The sequence below is a fragment of the Chiloscyllium plagiosum genome, unplaced genomic scaffold (genome assembly GCF_037043375.1).
Source record: "Chiloscyllium plagiosum isolate Xiang-an unplaced genomic scaffold, Cpla_swu_hap1 HiC_scaffold_1, whole genome shotgun sequence".
Lineage (NCBI taxonomy): Eukaryota > Metazoa > Chordata > Chondrichthyes > Orectolobiformes > Hemiscylliidae > Chiloscyllium > Chiloscyllium plagiosum.
In genome coordinates this window covers 16117818-16134201 of record NW_028270139.1, presented here as the reverse complement: position 1 = coordinate 16134201, position 16384 = coordinate 16117818, and the positions used below count along the sequence as shown (strand labels likewise).

Sequence of the window (16384 nt, the reverse complement as noted above, 5' to 3'; positions counted from 1 at the left end):
GGAGAATGAGAGAGAGAGAGAGAGAAGAGAGAGAGAATGAGAGAGAGAGAGAGAAGAGAGAGAGAGGAGAGAGAGAGAGAGAGAGAGAGGGAGAGGGAGAGGGAGAGAGAGAGAGAGAGAGAGAGAGAGAGAGAGAGAATGAGAGAGAGAGGAGGGAGAGAATGAGAGAGAGAGAGAGAAGAAGAGAGAGAGAAAGAATGAGAGAGAGATCTGCACAAGCGAGAGTACAACGATCACCAGGAAAGGGCATTCCTCGCAATCGGGAACACTTCAGCAGTCAGGGACATTCGGCTTCGCACCTTTTGGTGACCATCCTCCAAACGGACTTCGGGACAAGCAACAACGCAAAGTGGCCAAACGGAGGCCAATAGCCACGTTCGGTAACCCAGGTGGGTGGCCTGAACCAGGACTTGGGTTCACTTCACACCATAGGTGACCCCACTGCACACAGACACACCCACTCACATTCCCACCGCCACACCCCATCTCTCCGCTCTCACACACTTTTTCAAGCTTGTACATATGCAAACACTCTCCCCTGCACCTGCACACACAAGTTAATGGGGCAAATTTGTCTTTACAGATACATTCTGTTTTGCTCAAAAAATGTGTTACCTACAGGCAGTCACCCATGTAATATTGTGTAAATTCCACTTTAGAAACAGAACCAATCGGACTCAAGATTAGAATACAGACTGAATTTAACCCTGCACCTTTAAAAACATTGTCTGAGCTGAGATGGCACCTTTTGCTATAAAAACGTAAGTTCCCTTAAAATAAGTTCTTACTGGGGGGAGAATTGACGTTTCAGGACAGTGCCCTTCATCAGGAATGAAACTTGTGAGCGAGGGAGCAGAGAGATAAACTGGGGGGGGGGGGGGGGGGGGTAAACAGTGTGTTAGGCCAGTGGAGGTGGGGGTTATTGTGATAGGTCAGAGAGGAAGGTGGAGCAGATAGGGGTGAAGGAAGATGGTCATGTAGGACAGGTCACAAGGGCGATGCCAGATTGGAAGGTTGGAATGGGCATGGGGAATAGTGCCAGTTTAACTGCAGAAGATGACTGTTCCACGTTACCGACATAGGGACAGCATAGCTGGGGCCCATGCAGGTGGTCCATGGCTATCCTTTCATCTGGAGAAAGTGGGAGGATTCAAAGGAGAAATTGAGGGTGAGGACCAGCTCAACCAAACAAATGAGGTGTCAGTGGAGGGGTACTGGGTGGGACACAGAGTGAGGAAGAAACAGAGGTCTTTTGTAGCCTTCATGGGAGATCGAGGTATATAGGAACTGGATGTCCATGGTGAAGATGAGGCGCTGGGGGCCAGGGAAATGAAAGTCGTGGAGGTCGTGGAGGGCATGGGTGGTGTGTCAAATGTATGTGGGGAGTTCCTGGACCAGGGGCAATAGGACAGTATCAACGTATGTGAAGAGCAACTCTGTGGGGCAGGAGCAAGCCGAGACATATGGGTCGGCCAGGGTCAAACTAGTGTTGTGTGATTTTTAAACTTAGTCCACCCCAGTCCAACGCCAGCTCCTCCAAATCATAGCTATTAAAGGCAATAGAGACATGCAACCTTTAAACAAAATTTAAGTTATAGATCATTCACGTTTGGTTGATTTATGCTAACAGGAAGATAGATAACATATCTGTATGCCAGCTCTCAACTACAGATCTCCCAAAGCATGCAGAGACATCGATGTCACGGCAGTGGACCTGGATTAGTAATCCATAGTCCCACCTAATGTTCTTGGCAGATAGTTGGATTCCTGCCATGTCAGATGGTAAGGTATTAACTGAATGCAAATCTGGAATTAAAAAGCTAGTCTAATCACTGTTCATTTTTTGCAAACATCCATCTGGTTCAATAATGCCCTTTATGGAAGATCTTTTCCCATCCTTACCTGTTCTGGCCTACTTGCAATTTCAGACACCACAGCAATAAAGCTGACTCAACTGCCCTGTGAAGTGGCCTACCATGCAACTTAAATCAAAGGTAACTACAAATGGGAAATAAATGCAGGCTTTTGCAAGCTACACCTACATCCTGTGACGGCATCAAAAATTCATAACCATGGCATTTATTATGCAATTATTACTATAACTTGCTAATTTTGAAATCTATTTATCATGTTTATGTCCTTACCAACTGCAGAAAATTGGAGGCTTGTTTTGCCCATTTTATACTGATGTTCTTGTGGGCTCGTTTGTTCAATGGTAAGTGACACATTAAGGCCACATGTGCACAATATATTCGGCAAATGTCTGCTGCCTCTTGAAATGTTAAACTTTCATCCTTTGCCTGTGACATTCAAAGAGCAAACACAAGATAATCAGCATACATTAAGCACGTCTTTGCATACTACAAGTTTGTAAATTTATTCTTACAGGAGACAAAACTATTAATAAAGAGATAAAAATGAAGATACAAAAATGCTGGTGCTAGGAAGCAAACATCATGGTAACAAAGCAAGACCATACATACATAGCTTTGAATAAGGGATAACCTCAACAATACAAGAAACATCCAAATCACATACTAAATGGAAAAGCAGCTGCAAGTACCATTAAAAGGATCGAAAACATGACAAAGTTTACATTAAAAACCAAGGGTGCAGCAATCTCTTAGCAGCATTTTATGCAAAAAATGTGACTTGAAGTATGTATTTAAACAGCGTGACAATCCTTATGGAAGGACAGTCTAACTCCAGATTGCAAAAATTCATCAAGGCACAGAATGTCACCAAACCTAATCTGCAAAAATGAAAAGTCACTTTCTTCTAGGCCGGTGTTATCTAATATATTAGCTGCATGTGGCTAGTTATACTGCTGCTAATTGCCTTTTCTAATTTACCATTGAACCATTAACGTGCATCTGACTGCAATACTTCTTTCTCAGTATGTACATGAGTATTTTAACCCACTTGCTAAAACATCAGGATACAAAGTGCAAGTGCTTTGTGATCATTATGAGCCCTTTAATCCCTTGGTTACTGAAAGTCCACAAATGTCAGTAAATATTTGCTATGCACACATACACAAGCACATGTAAGCTAATAGCAACAGGACTAAAATAGATCTTGATTGACCACAAATATGGCTATCAGTAATTTCCAGTGGACAATACTAATCTAAATAATGGCAAAGTCTTGAAGTGCTTATTTGAATTAAATAAAAATGTTGATCAAAAGACTATAAGAATTATAATATTCAGGAGCTTGTTGTCACTCAATATTCAGATCCCAACACTGTTCAACAATAATTTGCACACCTAAAATTAAAGGTAACACAAAGAAATTATAAAACATCAAGAATAGACAAGCATTATTAGAATTCTGATTAATGGACCACAACTAAAAATGCAAGCTTAAGCTCAGAGATGATATGAATGCGCATCTTAAGTATTATTCTGAAAGCAACAACAACTTTAATTTGTGTAAATTTGAGTCAAAATATATCTGTAACCAGATGAGACAAGAGTAGAACATACAATTAAACTCAGCATTTCTAGATTACAAAAGGGGAAAGAAATGATCCAGCATTCCTTCCCCAAGGTCTGTTCATTAACTCTGCTTTACATCAGCCCAGAATGGATGGCCATCTTCCTGGAAGTGAATAACACCTTGACATTCAATTATCAAAGCTTTTGTGCAGACTGACTGAAGTTTCAAGACAGTCAATAGCTTAGAGGAAGAAAAAAGTGCAAACAAATTCATTCAAAAACATTCACAATAAAGTTAATTTTTCAAGCTGGAACTAAACATGAAACATTCAGACATAACAGACTAGGTTCTGTTTACAGATTTCTGCCTGATCTTCTAATATTTACTGTGCTTAAGTGATACAGTGAACCCAGGCCACAGGCCCAGGAATAATATTCTCTGCATGCAAGCTGAACATTATAAATTTACTTGGCATTTCGGAAGGATAGTCAAGAAAGGTAAAAGGTGGTGAAATGGTGCTGATAACAAAGCAGTGGGATCAACGTATTGCAGAGATAGTATCGCCAATCTGAAGAATTGGAGGTTGACTGTGTGGGTGGAGCCAAGAAAAAGCAAGAGGAAACAAACATTAGTACGTAAGGTTATATCAAGCAAATAATAGTGGTAATATAGGTCATGGTGTAAATCAGCTGATCAGAGGTGCAACCTGGAAAAGAAAATACAGTGATCATGGGTTACTTTAATCTATACGCAGGTGAGTAAACCTAATCAACACCAATGCCATTAGGAAATAATTCCCTGAATGTTTGAGATTTTGGAGCAAAATGTTAAAACGACCCAACCAGGACTCAAGTTTTTAGGTTTAGTATTATTCATCGAGAAAAGAGAAAATGAATAATCTGGTTGGAAATGGACCTTTAGGGAACAGTGAGCATTTTAAGAGTTTTGCAGTTCATCTTAAACTAGAGTCTTAAATCTAATTAAGTGCAATTACAAAGGTTGGAAGACGATGTGATGGACTGCAAAACTACATTAAAAGATTTGAATGTAGACACAGTCATTATGTAGTTAACGTTTTAAAAATACCTGGTTTTCAAAAAAGGTACACACTTATAAGGGCATAAAATACCCAAGGAAGAAAAGCAACAGCACCACAACGAACAAATGAAGTTAAAGATAATATTAGGTCAAAGGAGGGTTATAGCATTGTCAGAAAAATAGCTGCTAGCCTGAGAAATGGGAGAATTTTAGAATTCAGCAAAGGAGGAACAAGAAGTTAATAAAGAAAATCAGAATGAAGCAAAATAGCAAGACTTGCAATGAATGTCAAAGCTTCTATAGGAATAGAAAAAGAAAAAGATCAGCAAAACAAATGAGATTACAAAGCAGAGCCTGGCCTACTTTTGCTCCTTTGTCTTCTAGATTAGAAGCAAACTGAATGCTCCCTCTTGGTGACAGGTCTACAAATAAGGGATACAGACACAATAGGAGGGAGGTTATTTGGGACTGAGATGAAGAGGAACCTCTTCAGTCAAACAGTACTGAATATTTGGAATTCTTTATCCCAGAGCCTTCAGTTATTAAGTTCAAATAGATTCGATTTCAATTTCTAATGACATCAAGGGATATACAGCATAGCATTGTGGCATTAAGGCAGATAAATAGCCATGAGTGAGAATAGCAAACGTAGCTTGAGGGGCTAACTGTCATCCTTCTGATTCTACAAAAACACAATGTTTTACTTCTGCCAAATAACTGTAAATATATTGATATAAATGCAATGACAGTAATTCTCAGTAACATGTTTAGATACATGCCGACTTAAGTATCTGTCTGCATTTGAAATAACACAGGTATTGTAATTATTCAAGCGTACGTGAATAGGAAAGGTTTGAAAGGATGTGGGCCAGCAGAAGGCAGGTGGGACAAGTTTAGTTTGGGTTTATATTCGCCATGGACTGGTTGGACTGAAGGGTCTGTTTCTGTGCTGTAGGACTCAAATGATCTAAACAATTGGCTTGCATTAATATTCAATTTCTTCAGGCGATTTCTTAGACAGTATAATTGACATTTCTTTTATTGTAGAAAAATGCACAAAAGCAATATCAAGACCTGGAAGAACTATTGAAATTACTCCAAACTGCAGTCCAAACTATCTGCACATCACTTGCATTTGATTCAGAAATATCATGAGGCACGCAAGTCCAAATTCCAATGTGATAATACTTCATCCTGCCAAATTTCTGCTCAGTGAAATGATCAGGTTCTACATCAGCCCATTAATAACAGCACACAATTCATTGACCTTCAGCTAAAGTACACAAAATTCCAGCCAACAGAGTCAGAGATATACAGCACAGAAACAGACCTTTCGGTCCAACTCGTCCAAGCCAACCAGATATCCCAATCCAATCTAATCTCACCTGCAAGCACTCAGCCCATATCCCTCCAAACCCTTCCTATTCATTTACCCATCCAGATGCCTTTTAAATGTTGTAAATATACTAGCCTCCACCACTTCCTCTGGCAGCTCATTCCATACATGTAACACCCTCTGGGTGAAAAAGTTGCCCCTTAGGTCTCCCATATCTTTCCCTTCTCCCCTTAAACCTATGCCCTCTAGTTCTGGACTCGCCCAAACCAGGGGAAGAGACTTTGTCTATTTATCTTATCCATGCCCCTCATGATTTTATAAACCTCCATAAGGTCACCCCTCAGCCTCCAAATGAGCAGTGTGTTTGATCACATTCTCATCCTAAAGATGGCTTCATCTTGCAACCCTAAATAACACAAGTTTGCAAATTTCATATAAATTAAGGATTATTAAATGTCTGTCTTCAAACTCTACCTCTCAGTGTTCCACTTGTAACATAGTATATGGTACTGTTGGTGTTGGGCTATTAGTCAATGCAACTTTAATAGCAGCCTCTGTCCCTGGCAGGATCCACATTCGCCAAGGATCTCTTCGAAAGCTTCCATCCTCTATTAGCTTCAAGTCACAGAAAGCTTTATCCCTCACCCTCACTGAATGGTGGACTATCACCTCATTTAGAATTTCTGCCATTAGAGATTCTCCATAGATATTATCTCCATCCATCCATTAAACTCAATCCTATAAATTCTGACTCTAATCTCGCCATTCCACTGATATACCTATACAAAACTCATCCCTTTTCTTTGCTCTATCATTGGAAGCTGTCTCTTCAGCCACTAGCATTCACTACTATTCGCCACTATTTTCGTATTTCTCTCCCCCTCCCCACCCACAATTTCTCCCTTCTACTTGAATTCTCTCCAAAACCCTCTCTTCAGTTCAGGTTTACATATCTCTCTCAACACCCCTCTTCCTCAATCTGGCACCAATTTCCTCACATCTGAAGCATCTTGGCATTTTTTTTGATGTTGGAGATGATGCAAATAAAAATGGTTAGCCAGAATTCCATAAGGAATGTATTAAATATATTTCAGCTGGTCACAGAACATTCTTGGAAAAACTTCACCTGATTAGCAGCTGCAACAACTCTGACAAAGAGTTCTTTACTGAATCCATGCCAACTACAGTAGTCAATGGACAATTCAGCACATTACACTGATGCTGGACAGAATGGATGGAGTGACTGATGGATAATCTCATCAAATCATCAGTAGTCTCATGGTTGCACTGAGCATAGTGCTTATTTTCAGTCCACTAAAGAGTATATTAATTCTTGTTCAGTGCTGAGATAAGGTTTCGAAAGAACTCGAATTTCTGTTAGGTGATAAGTGTTCAGGGACCCCATTCTTCAACCAACTTTTCCAATTCATCACTTACTTTCCCCAATGCTTAGATGTCATGCCGATTGCAAAATGCCAATTATTTGCAGAAGTCTAATTGCTGGTGTAATTTATACAGAAGCAGGAAGGCAACATCAATATTGAACAAATTTTACTTAGTTCTCTCAGTGTTTATATGAAACAAAATTCTGATTCATTCAATAAACTATTTTGCCAATCAGTCTGTTCATTTTAGGTTTGACATGTCCATAATTTCACCCTGGAGACCCAAGAACACCTGCTACGTAAAAGGTTCAGTTATGACTTGAGATCAAAGTTAAAGTATAGATAAGCAAAGTGTAATCTATTCCAATCACTGAAGGAAATGCAAGTGTTTGATATACTTAAATAGTCTCAAGGGATAACTTACCTTACTGTTAGCAGTTTCTGTCCCTTTATGGTTTTCTTCATTTTTCAACAAGCGCATGTAACATTTCAGAGCCATTGAACAAGAAACAACACAGACAGATCGCCTTATATCTGATCCATCTGGCCACAAACACTTGAGTTGATCAAAGTCCCACTGCACCTAACAATATAGAATAAGCTGAAATTTACTTTGTATGAATATTATTGAAATTCTATTCTATATTTAACAGCTGTGACACAAGCTTCATTCTTAAAATACATATTTTTGGATCCTGCACTTGAGAAATGATTTTATTTTCTAAAAATTTCTACGAAATTTAGATTAGATTAGATTCCCTACAGTGTGGAAACAGGCCCTTTGGCCCAACCAGTCCACACCAACCCTCCGAAGAATAATCCACCCAGACCCATTTCCCTCTGTCTAATGCACCTAACACTATGGGCAATTTAGCATGGCCAATTCACCTAATCTGTACATCTTTGGACTGTGGGAGGAAACTGGAGCACCCGGAAGAAACCCACGTAGACACGGGGAGAAGGTGCAAACTCCACACAGCTGGCAAAAAATTTAAAATTGGTCAGTACCTCTTCTGACAGGCTCTTGTGATTTTGGTCTCTTCCAAGGAACTGCTTACTTATGCGATTTTGAGATAAAAATGATACTATTGACCGGTGAGCAGGTTCCATAGCTTTTTGGATCTAAAAATAGAGAAAACGATTAAAAATATTTCACTTTGTTAACATTGTTCTGGATTGATGACATGTGGCATATATCATAACATTTTTAAACATAAAGATGAAATATTTCAATATTTTGTATTTATGCAGTACCCCAAAGTACTTCACAATAGTATTATAAAACATGATTTGACAGTTACTTCAGGAGATAGGATGGCAAATGTTCATAGGTTTGAACAGAGGCCGGTTTTAAGATGCATGTTTAAAAAGGAAATAGCAGGCAGAGAGATTTAACGAGAAAATTCCAAAATTAGGGAGCAACCAACTGAAGGCACGGTCACTCGTGACGCAGCAATTAAATTTGGGCACGTTGAAGAGGTCAGATAAAGAGTATCGGGACAACTGGGGGAGATTATAGGGGGTAGGGGAGAGGCAAATCCTTGATGGATTTAGAAACAAGATTAGAATTTTAGAAGTGAGATGCTGCTTAACTGGTAGCTAATGTAGGCCAGCAAGCCCAAGGAAAATGCACAAATGGGATTTAGGATAAAGTTAGGGCAAAAATAGGAGAGCTTCAAGCATACAGAGGATAAAATACAGGAGATCTGTCACAATTGTTCTGAATTAATGAATAATCTAGCAAATAAAGTTGTGGGTCAGGGCTTCAAAATCTGATGAACTAAAGGCCATTGCGTATGGACAATACCAAAATAGGTAAACAGTCATGGAATGGATATATTGCTAGAAGCCTATTTGTGGGTAAATGCAGCAGCAAGGGTGTAAAAGCATGGATCAACCTCAGACTATTGCTAAGAAAAGAGTTAGTGAGCTATTCCTCCTCATCCTATCAGTTATATATGTGATGATTTGTTACTGCTACTTGTTACTGTTGCAAGAGGCAGTTTGGGATTGTGTCAAGAATGAAAACCCAACTGGAGGCATTCAAATGTGGAATACAGGAAAGAGACACATGAATTCTGGAGGTGACAAGTGCAATTGGGGATGGAGAATACTAGTCAGTTTTGACAGCAACGTTCACATTCAAAAAACATTTTTTTGGAAATATTCACTCTACAACATTGAGCATCAAAACAGGGCAGCAGTTTGCAAGGACAGAGGGATGAGGGGAGCACACACGTAAGAGAACTGTTGACAATGGTAGCAAATGTAGGGGTCAGGAAGTGAAGAAGGGAAGTCTGGTGGCACTGGATTCAGATCACAGGTGGATCACATGGACAAGGGGAGGTTGTAGATTGTACATGGGGAAACAGAATTAGAAACAAAATACAAATTTAGGGTGAGAGCAGGTGCTGAGTGGGGGTCATTACAGGACATATGGACTATTGGGCTCTGGAAAGAAAGCCAACTGACTCGACAGTCTCAACTTCAGCGACAAGCTCCGCAAGCACCTTGCAATGAATAAAAATAAACTGCAGTCAATAAGAATCTTGAGCATTAACATTATCACCTTTCTGCTTTTTGTAGCAACCGCCTTACTGTTAAGGTAGTATCCATAAAGTCTGCGAACATCGGAATGCATGCCAGAGGTCATTACAACATTTATTTCACATCCTAGCGTGTGAAAAATGAACATCTTCAACAGGTAGGTGGACATCTCCCTCGTGTCGGCTAACGTGAACGCTTTGTCACTGATCATTATGAAATATGGGTACTTTTCTTGCAAAAACTCTTGCCATTTCGAAGAAAAGCAGTTGACAAATTCTGTGTAAACTGGAGCTTCTGTGTTGTTCTTCAGATGAAGAATTAATGCAGTTCGCAAAGATAGATGGTAGGAACTCCTAGCCCACATACACTCAGCATCCTACAAACAAAAAAAAAGGCTAGATTTATACACCTTGCACATAAGAATTAATGAACATACATTTTTCATGTTTAAAAATGACTGTCCATAATGAAAGGTCAAATTTTAACAGAGGAAATAGAATGCTTAATTTTTAATATCATGCTTTCCTACAGATCCGAACCTTCTAAAGAGCAAACCAATAACTTGTATCCATACAGCACCTTTCATGTCCTTTAGCATCCCACTTTGCACATAAATAATTTTTAAGTCAAAAGAAATAACTTTTGAAGTGTAATAAGGTAATGACCATATCCAGCAAGAGAAAATCTAACCATCGCTTCTTGTCCACCTATGGAATTGCTATCATGGAATACCCAAATATATTCTTCTTTGGGTTACCACTGGCCTAAACAAAAATCATACAAATAGTGGTTACAAGAACAGGTTAGATGTGAGAAATTCTGTGGCAAATATTTCAATAGGTGAGTCTCCAAAACCTGCTCTGCACCCACAAGTCACGCAAGGAATACTCCCCACTTGCCAGTACAAATTCATCTTAAAAACACTTAAGAGGCTCGACCTGTCCCAGGACAAAAACTGCTGCTTGGAAAACTCCCAATCTTCCACGATTAACATTCAACCCCTTTATCACTAATAAGGTGGTAACAGTGTGTGGAAAAAAAACAGAGGCACTGATGCAACTCACCAAGGTTCCTTTGGCAGCATCATAAAACACAGCAGTTACACAGAGACACCATCAATTGCAAATTTACATTCAAACCACGTACCACCCTGACTTGGAGCAATATCAATGTTCTCTCACTGTCACTGGCTCAAATTCCCAGAGTTCCGTTTTTAGCAACACTGGATGGACTGCAGCACAGACTTCAAGGGAAATGAATATTTACCTAGCTAACAATGCTTGCAATCAATAAAAGGAGGAAAAGTCTGGACAGTGAATTTAACACAGTAAGATCCCACAAATAAATCACCAGATAATTTTAGCAAAATATTTTTCTTTCCACCAAATTGTCTTCAGCAATATGAAAATGCAAGTGGCCAGTTCATTATTCCTATAAATTGAGATATTTCAATCCCCTAAAAAACGTACAGACAAATAGCCTTAAATTCAGTACATTTGAGGTTGCATTTCTGTTGCTCGCTATATATATATATATATATATATATATATTATATACATACATACATCACAGTGAAATCACTAAACATTAAAAAATAATTAAAATTTGAACGTCATAACACCGGAACTATGAGAGACTGAAGCCCATTCAGGGTGCAATTCTTGACTCTGGTAGAACTCTTACCTTCAAGTCAGACTGTGTGGGCAAGTCCCACTCAGACTTGAGCATACAAACCAAGCTGACATTTCAGAGCAAAACTGTAATGTCAGCTGAGACCAGGATCAGAAATCGCTTTCGGAAGAGATAGTCTGACAGTAATAGGAGGTGAAGAGAAGGGGAGAACTCACAAATGATCTGGTCAACATTCATACTTAGCAGAATCATAGCACTGCTACAGCATTCAAATCAAGATTACCTAGTGCTACCTTTCTGCTTTGCAACCTTAATCTTCTGTCCAAAATCTCATCCACTGTCCTCGTGAATACCTCAATTTAAACTGCCCCACCAAATTTCATGCAGCGCATTCCGTACTCCACTAAATGCAGTTTTCTCATTCATCACCCTTGCTTCCTTTGCACATCATTTTAAATCGATGCCCCTGAATTCCTGTTCTGTTGATGAGTGGGAACGGTTTCTCCCAACCTACTCTATCCAGCTTGCTCATGATGAAATCCCAACTTCTTCAATCAATCCTCATTACTGGAAGGATTCTTGTAAATCACTTCTCCACTCTCTCCAATGCATTCATTTTTCTGAAAACATGGCACCCAGATCACACGCAATACTCCAGGGTCTTGCACAAATTCAATATCACCTCCTTGCTCTTACACTCTATACCATACTAATAATATCAAGGGCACAGTATGCTTTATTGACTACTTCTCCATTTATCCTGATATATTCACATGATGGTGTGTATATACACACACCGTGTTCCCTCTGCTCCTGCACCCCCTTTAGAATTGTGCCCCTATTTTATATTGACTGCCAAAATTCTTCCTACCGAAGTGCATCATCCCGCACTTCTCTATATTGAAACTCATCTGCTATCTTAAACATCCATACCAACTGGTCAATGTTCTTTTGAAGTTAAACACTGCCCTCCTCTCAGTTTACAAATTTTCCAAGTTTCATATCCTCTGCAAACTTTGAAACTGTCCCTGCAAACCAAATTCCAGTTCATTAATATTCACCAGGAAGAGCAAAGGACCCAATATCAACCTCTGCTGAACTTAACTGCAAATCTTTTAGCAAAAAAAAATCTATTGATCACTACTCTGTCATCAGTCAATTTTGTATTTACATTGCTCATGTCCATCTTATACTCTGATTCATAACTTACCTCAAGTCTGTTGCATGGCTCTGTATCAAACACCTTCTGGAAATTAATGTTTGCGAGATCAACAGTATTACCCTCATCAAGACTGTTAGCTCTTCAAAAACCTCAAGCAAGACAGTCAAATATGACCGTCCCTGCATAAATCGATGTCAACTCTTTCTAATGAACCCACCATTTTTCCATGCAATTACTAGTTCTACCCTGAGTAATTCCTTCTACAAGCTTCCTAATCACCAATGCTAAACTGACTGATGAATAATTGCTGGAATTATCCTGATAACCTTGCTTGAAAAAGGCCATAATTTTTACAATTCTCCAATCTTCTGGCAACTTCCCAGAATAGAGGACAGACCAAATGATTATGGCCAGTGACCCGCAACTTCTATCCTTATCTCCTTCAAAGAGATTTGATCATCTCATCTGGTCCTGCTGCCTTGTTAACTTTATGCACCAAAAATTGATTCAAGATTTCTTCATTTATATTTTTGAATGCTTCTTAGGAGCGGGTTTCCCCCTTCTCTTTTGTGAAGATAGATGCAAAGTATCAATTTCACAGCTCAGACACACCCTGCCTGAAATCACCCCTCGGTCTCTGATTGGCCCTAATCATCCTTTACCTCTCCTCTATTGTCAATTATGACGACTTTGGAATTCCACTTCACATTAGCTGCCAGTCTTTTCTCAATTCTTTTTTGCCAATCTTTTAGCTTCTTCACCTCCCCTCTAAACTTTGGTTTTCCTTTTGGCTTTCAATTTTATTTTCTGTCTTACATCTGTCCTTTCGCCAACCAGATAGATAACTCTAAATATTTACCCTACTTTTCCCATTTCAGGGAAGAAATCGTGTATCTAACCAATCTCTTTGAAAGTAGACCAGTGTTCAGTTAATGATGCTCCAGTCAATCTTGTCCAGCTCTGCTCTTGCCCCATTAAGGTCAGATCTCACCAGTTGATTCTTCTCTCTCTGGATCACTGCATATCATTCTTCATCATCATCCTGAGCCTTATGATACAATGATGATTGTTTCCTAAATACATGATTTCTTTGATTGACTTGGCCCACATCATTTCCAAGGACCAGGTCCAATAATGCGTCCTTTCTCATTGGATAGGACACATACTGTTGCAGGAAACAATCCTGCGCACATTCTAGGAACCTGTCCCCAGCTGCCCCTTACTCAATTATAAACTGGTTACTGGTAAGTGTAACTGAAATCTACTATAACTAAAGTCACCGTAGTCCTCCTTGACCACAGGGCTGCTCTCCGAAAGAGAGAAAACTGGTGGTGGTTTAACCAGCAGTGTGTACTGCCGACAAGATGCACCACAGACATTCACCCAAGGTCTTCGGACAGCATCTTCCAAAGCCACAATCACTTCCATGGAGAAGGACAAGGGCAACAGATATATGGGAATACCACTACCTTCAAGTTCCCCTCCAAGCCACTCACCATCCTGACCTCAAAATGTATCACCATACCTTCACTTATGTGGTGAAACGGTTAAAAATTATGTCCCAATACATGTGTGAATCTAACCGGAATGGAGGTGTTGCTTAGTCCCGTGTGAATCTTATTACACACCTCCCCGTGTGAATCTTCTTAAAAGAGTATATCAGCTGGAAAAGTCTCCAGTTCGGTGAGTCTGCTCCGGGGTTACGTTTAACCGCCGAGCGTGGGTTGTTGGCAACCGCTCTACGAGAACTGACGGCTCCCAGTTCCGGTAACATGTAGAGTGAGTATAAGCCAGACCCGGGAGTCTGCTCCGGGGTTACGTTTAACCGCCGAGCGTGGGTTGTTGGCAACCGCTCTACGAGAACTGACGGCTCCCAGTTCCGGTAACATGTAGAGTGAGTATAAGCCAGACCCGTTGTAAGTATGAGACCTGGTTGTGGCGACGCTGCGGGGAATAAAATGCTCATATTCTAGCAGACTCGCCTCTTGGTCGTTTGTTCTGTGTCAGACTACTCTCCTACGAACCTGACCTTGAGAATTTTTTAAAACAACTTATCAATAGGTCAAGATCCTGGAATGCCCTCCCAAATGCCACTGTAGGTGAACCCTCAGCAGTTCCAGATGGCAGCTCACCACCACCTTCCCAAGGGCAACGAGGGATAGACAATAAATGTTGACCAGCCAGTGACACCCACATCCCACAAATGAACTAAACAGACACACCTGAGGGTCATCATGCTTCAGGTGAGGGGAGAGGTTCAGAAGGAGAGTCCTTCATGGTAACCTCAGCCTGCAGGAGAACTAAACCCAAACTGTTGACATACTCTGCATTGCAAACCAGCCATCCAGCCAACTGAGCTAACTAACCTCTATATTATTGGCATTTCTCCAAGTTCCCTACAGATCGGTTCCAATATAATTTCCATTAATTGGCAGTCGTTTTCTTAGGTGAAAACAAGCCAAAACTGAAGTGTGCAAGCTTCTAAGCCACTCAACTGTTGAAAGTTTTATTTGTACATGTACAACTATTTACCAAGAAAACAATGACAGGCTTGAACAAGTCAGTAACTTTAAATTAGAAACTTAATTTGTGAGATTAGGGAATGAGACACAGATGCCTTAAACGATTTGCACAATAGCTGTGGTGGATGAAAAACCCTTCGTTGTTCAGTGTACTATTAAAAAGGCAAATTAAATAAGCACATTTATAATTTCTCATGCCAACATGCTGACATATCAAAACAAAGCTTACTAACACTCCAGTGCTGAGCCCAGAATGTGCAGAGAAACTGGGAGGGTGTCTAATTTGGTCAGCTTAAAGTGACACTGGAGATATATTTGATTGTTATCAGCACCATATTCCAAAAACATCTCTCATTTCAGCCTTCACAGACATGCAAACTGTGCCAGGTCCAGAGTAATGAGTAGCCCCACCCAAACAAGTTACTTTCCCAACATGACAACTCTAATAAATAGGCAAAGAATCCACTGGTTTAAAATAAAATGCAGAAAGCTTGTGCAATCAGCAAGGCTAACAGAGTTGGGAGAACACTGCAGAAAGTGTGGTATTTTGCACTTAAGGTTTTTTATATAAATTTGAGGAAAATGATACAGAAAGAATATTATAGTCAGACGTACAAAGGAAACAGACCTTTAGGCTTGCCAGCACTTGGCTCATATCCATCTACACCCTTCCTATTCATATAACCATCCAGATGCCTCCAATTTGTAATTGTACCAGCCTCCATCACTTCCTCTGGCAGCTCATTCCATGCATGCACCACCCTCTGTGTGAAAATGTTGCCCTTTAGGTCCCTTTTACATCTTTCCCCTCTCACCTTCAACCTTCCCCCCTCTAGTTCTGGACTCCCCCACCCCTGGGAAAAGACCTTATCTATTTACCCTATCCATGCCCCTCATGATTTTGTAAACCTCTAGAAGGTCACCTCTCAGCCTCCAACACTCCAGGGAAAACAGCCTCTCCCTATAACTCAAATCCTCCAACCCTGGCAACATCCTTGTAAATCTTTTCTGAACCCTTTCAAGTTTCACAATGTCCTTCCGAGAGGGGGGAGGTGAGAACAGCACACAATATTCCAACAGTGGCTGACTCAATGTCCTGCACATCCACAACACGATCTCCCAACTCCTATACTCATTGCTCTGACCAATAAAAGAAAGCATACCAAACACCTTGTTCACTACCCTATCTACCTGTAACTCTACTTTCAAGGAGCTTTGAACCTACATTCCAAGGTCTCTTTATTCAGCAACACTCCCAAGGACCTAAGCATTAAGTGAATAGATTCCACTCTGATTTGCCTTTCCAAAATGCAGCACCTCA

The 16384-nt window shown here is 40.2% G+C and overlaps 1 protein-coding gene across 1 annotated transcript in view; it reads right to left on the bottom strand.

Annotated features, from left to right (window-relative positions):
- The window catches only part of LOC122554097 (putative ATP-dependent RNA helicase DDX60), a 101391-nt gene that overhangs the window by 71698 nt on the left and 13309 nt on the right, over positions 1–16384 (bottom strand). Inside the window, exons 4-7 of the mRNA XM_043698564.2 lie at positions 9770–10123; positions 8209–8322; positions 7625–7783; positions 2145–2300 (exon numbers count right to left, since the gene is read on the bottom strand). Coding sequence (XP_043554499.2) covers positions 2145–2300; positions 7625–7783; positions 8209–8322; positions 9770–10123 — 783 coding nt within the window. The remainder of the gene's footprint in view (positions 1–2144; positions 2301–7624; positions 7784–8208; positions 8323–9769; positions 10124–16384) is intronic.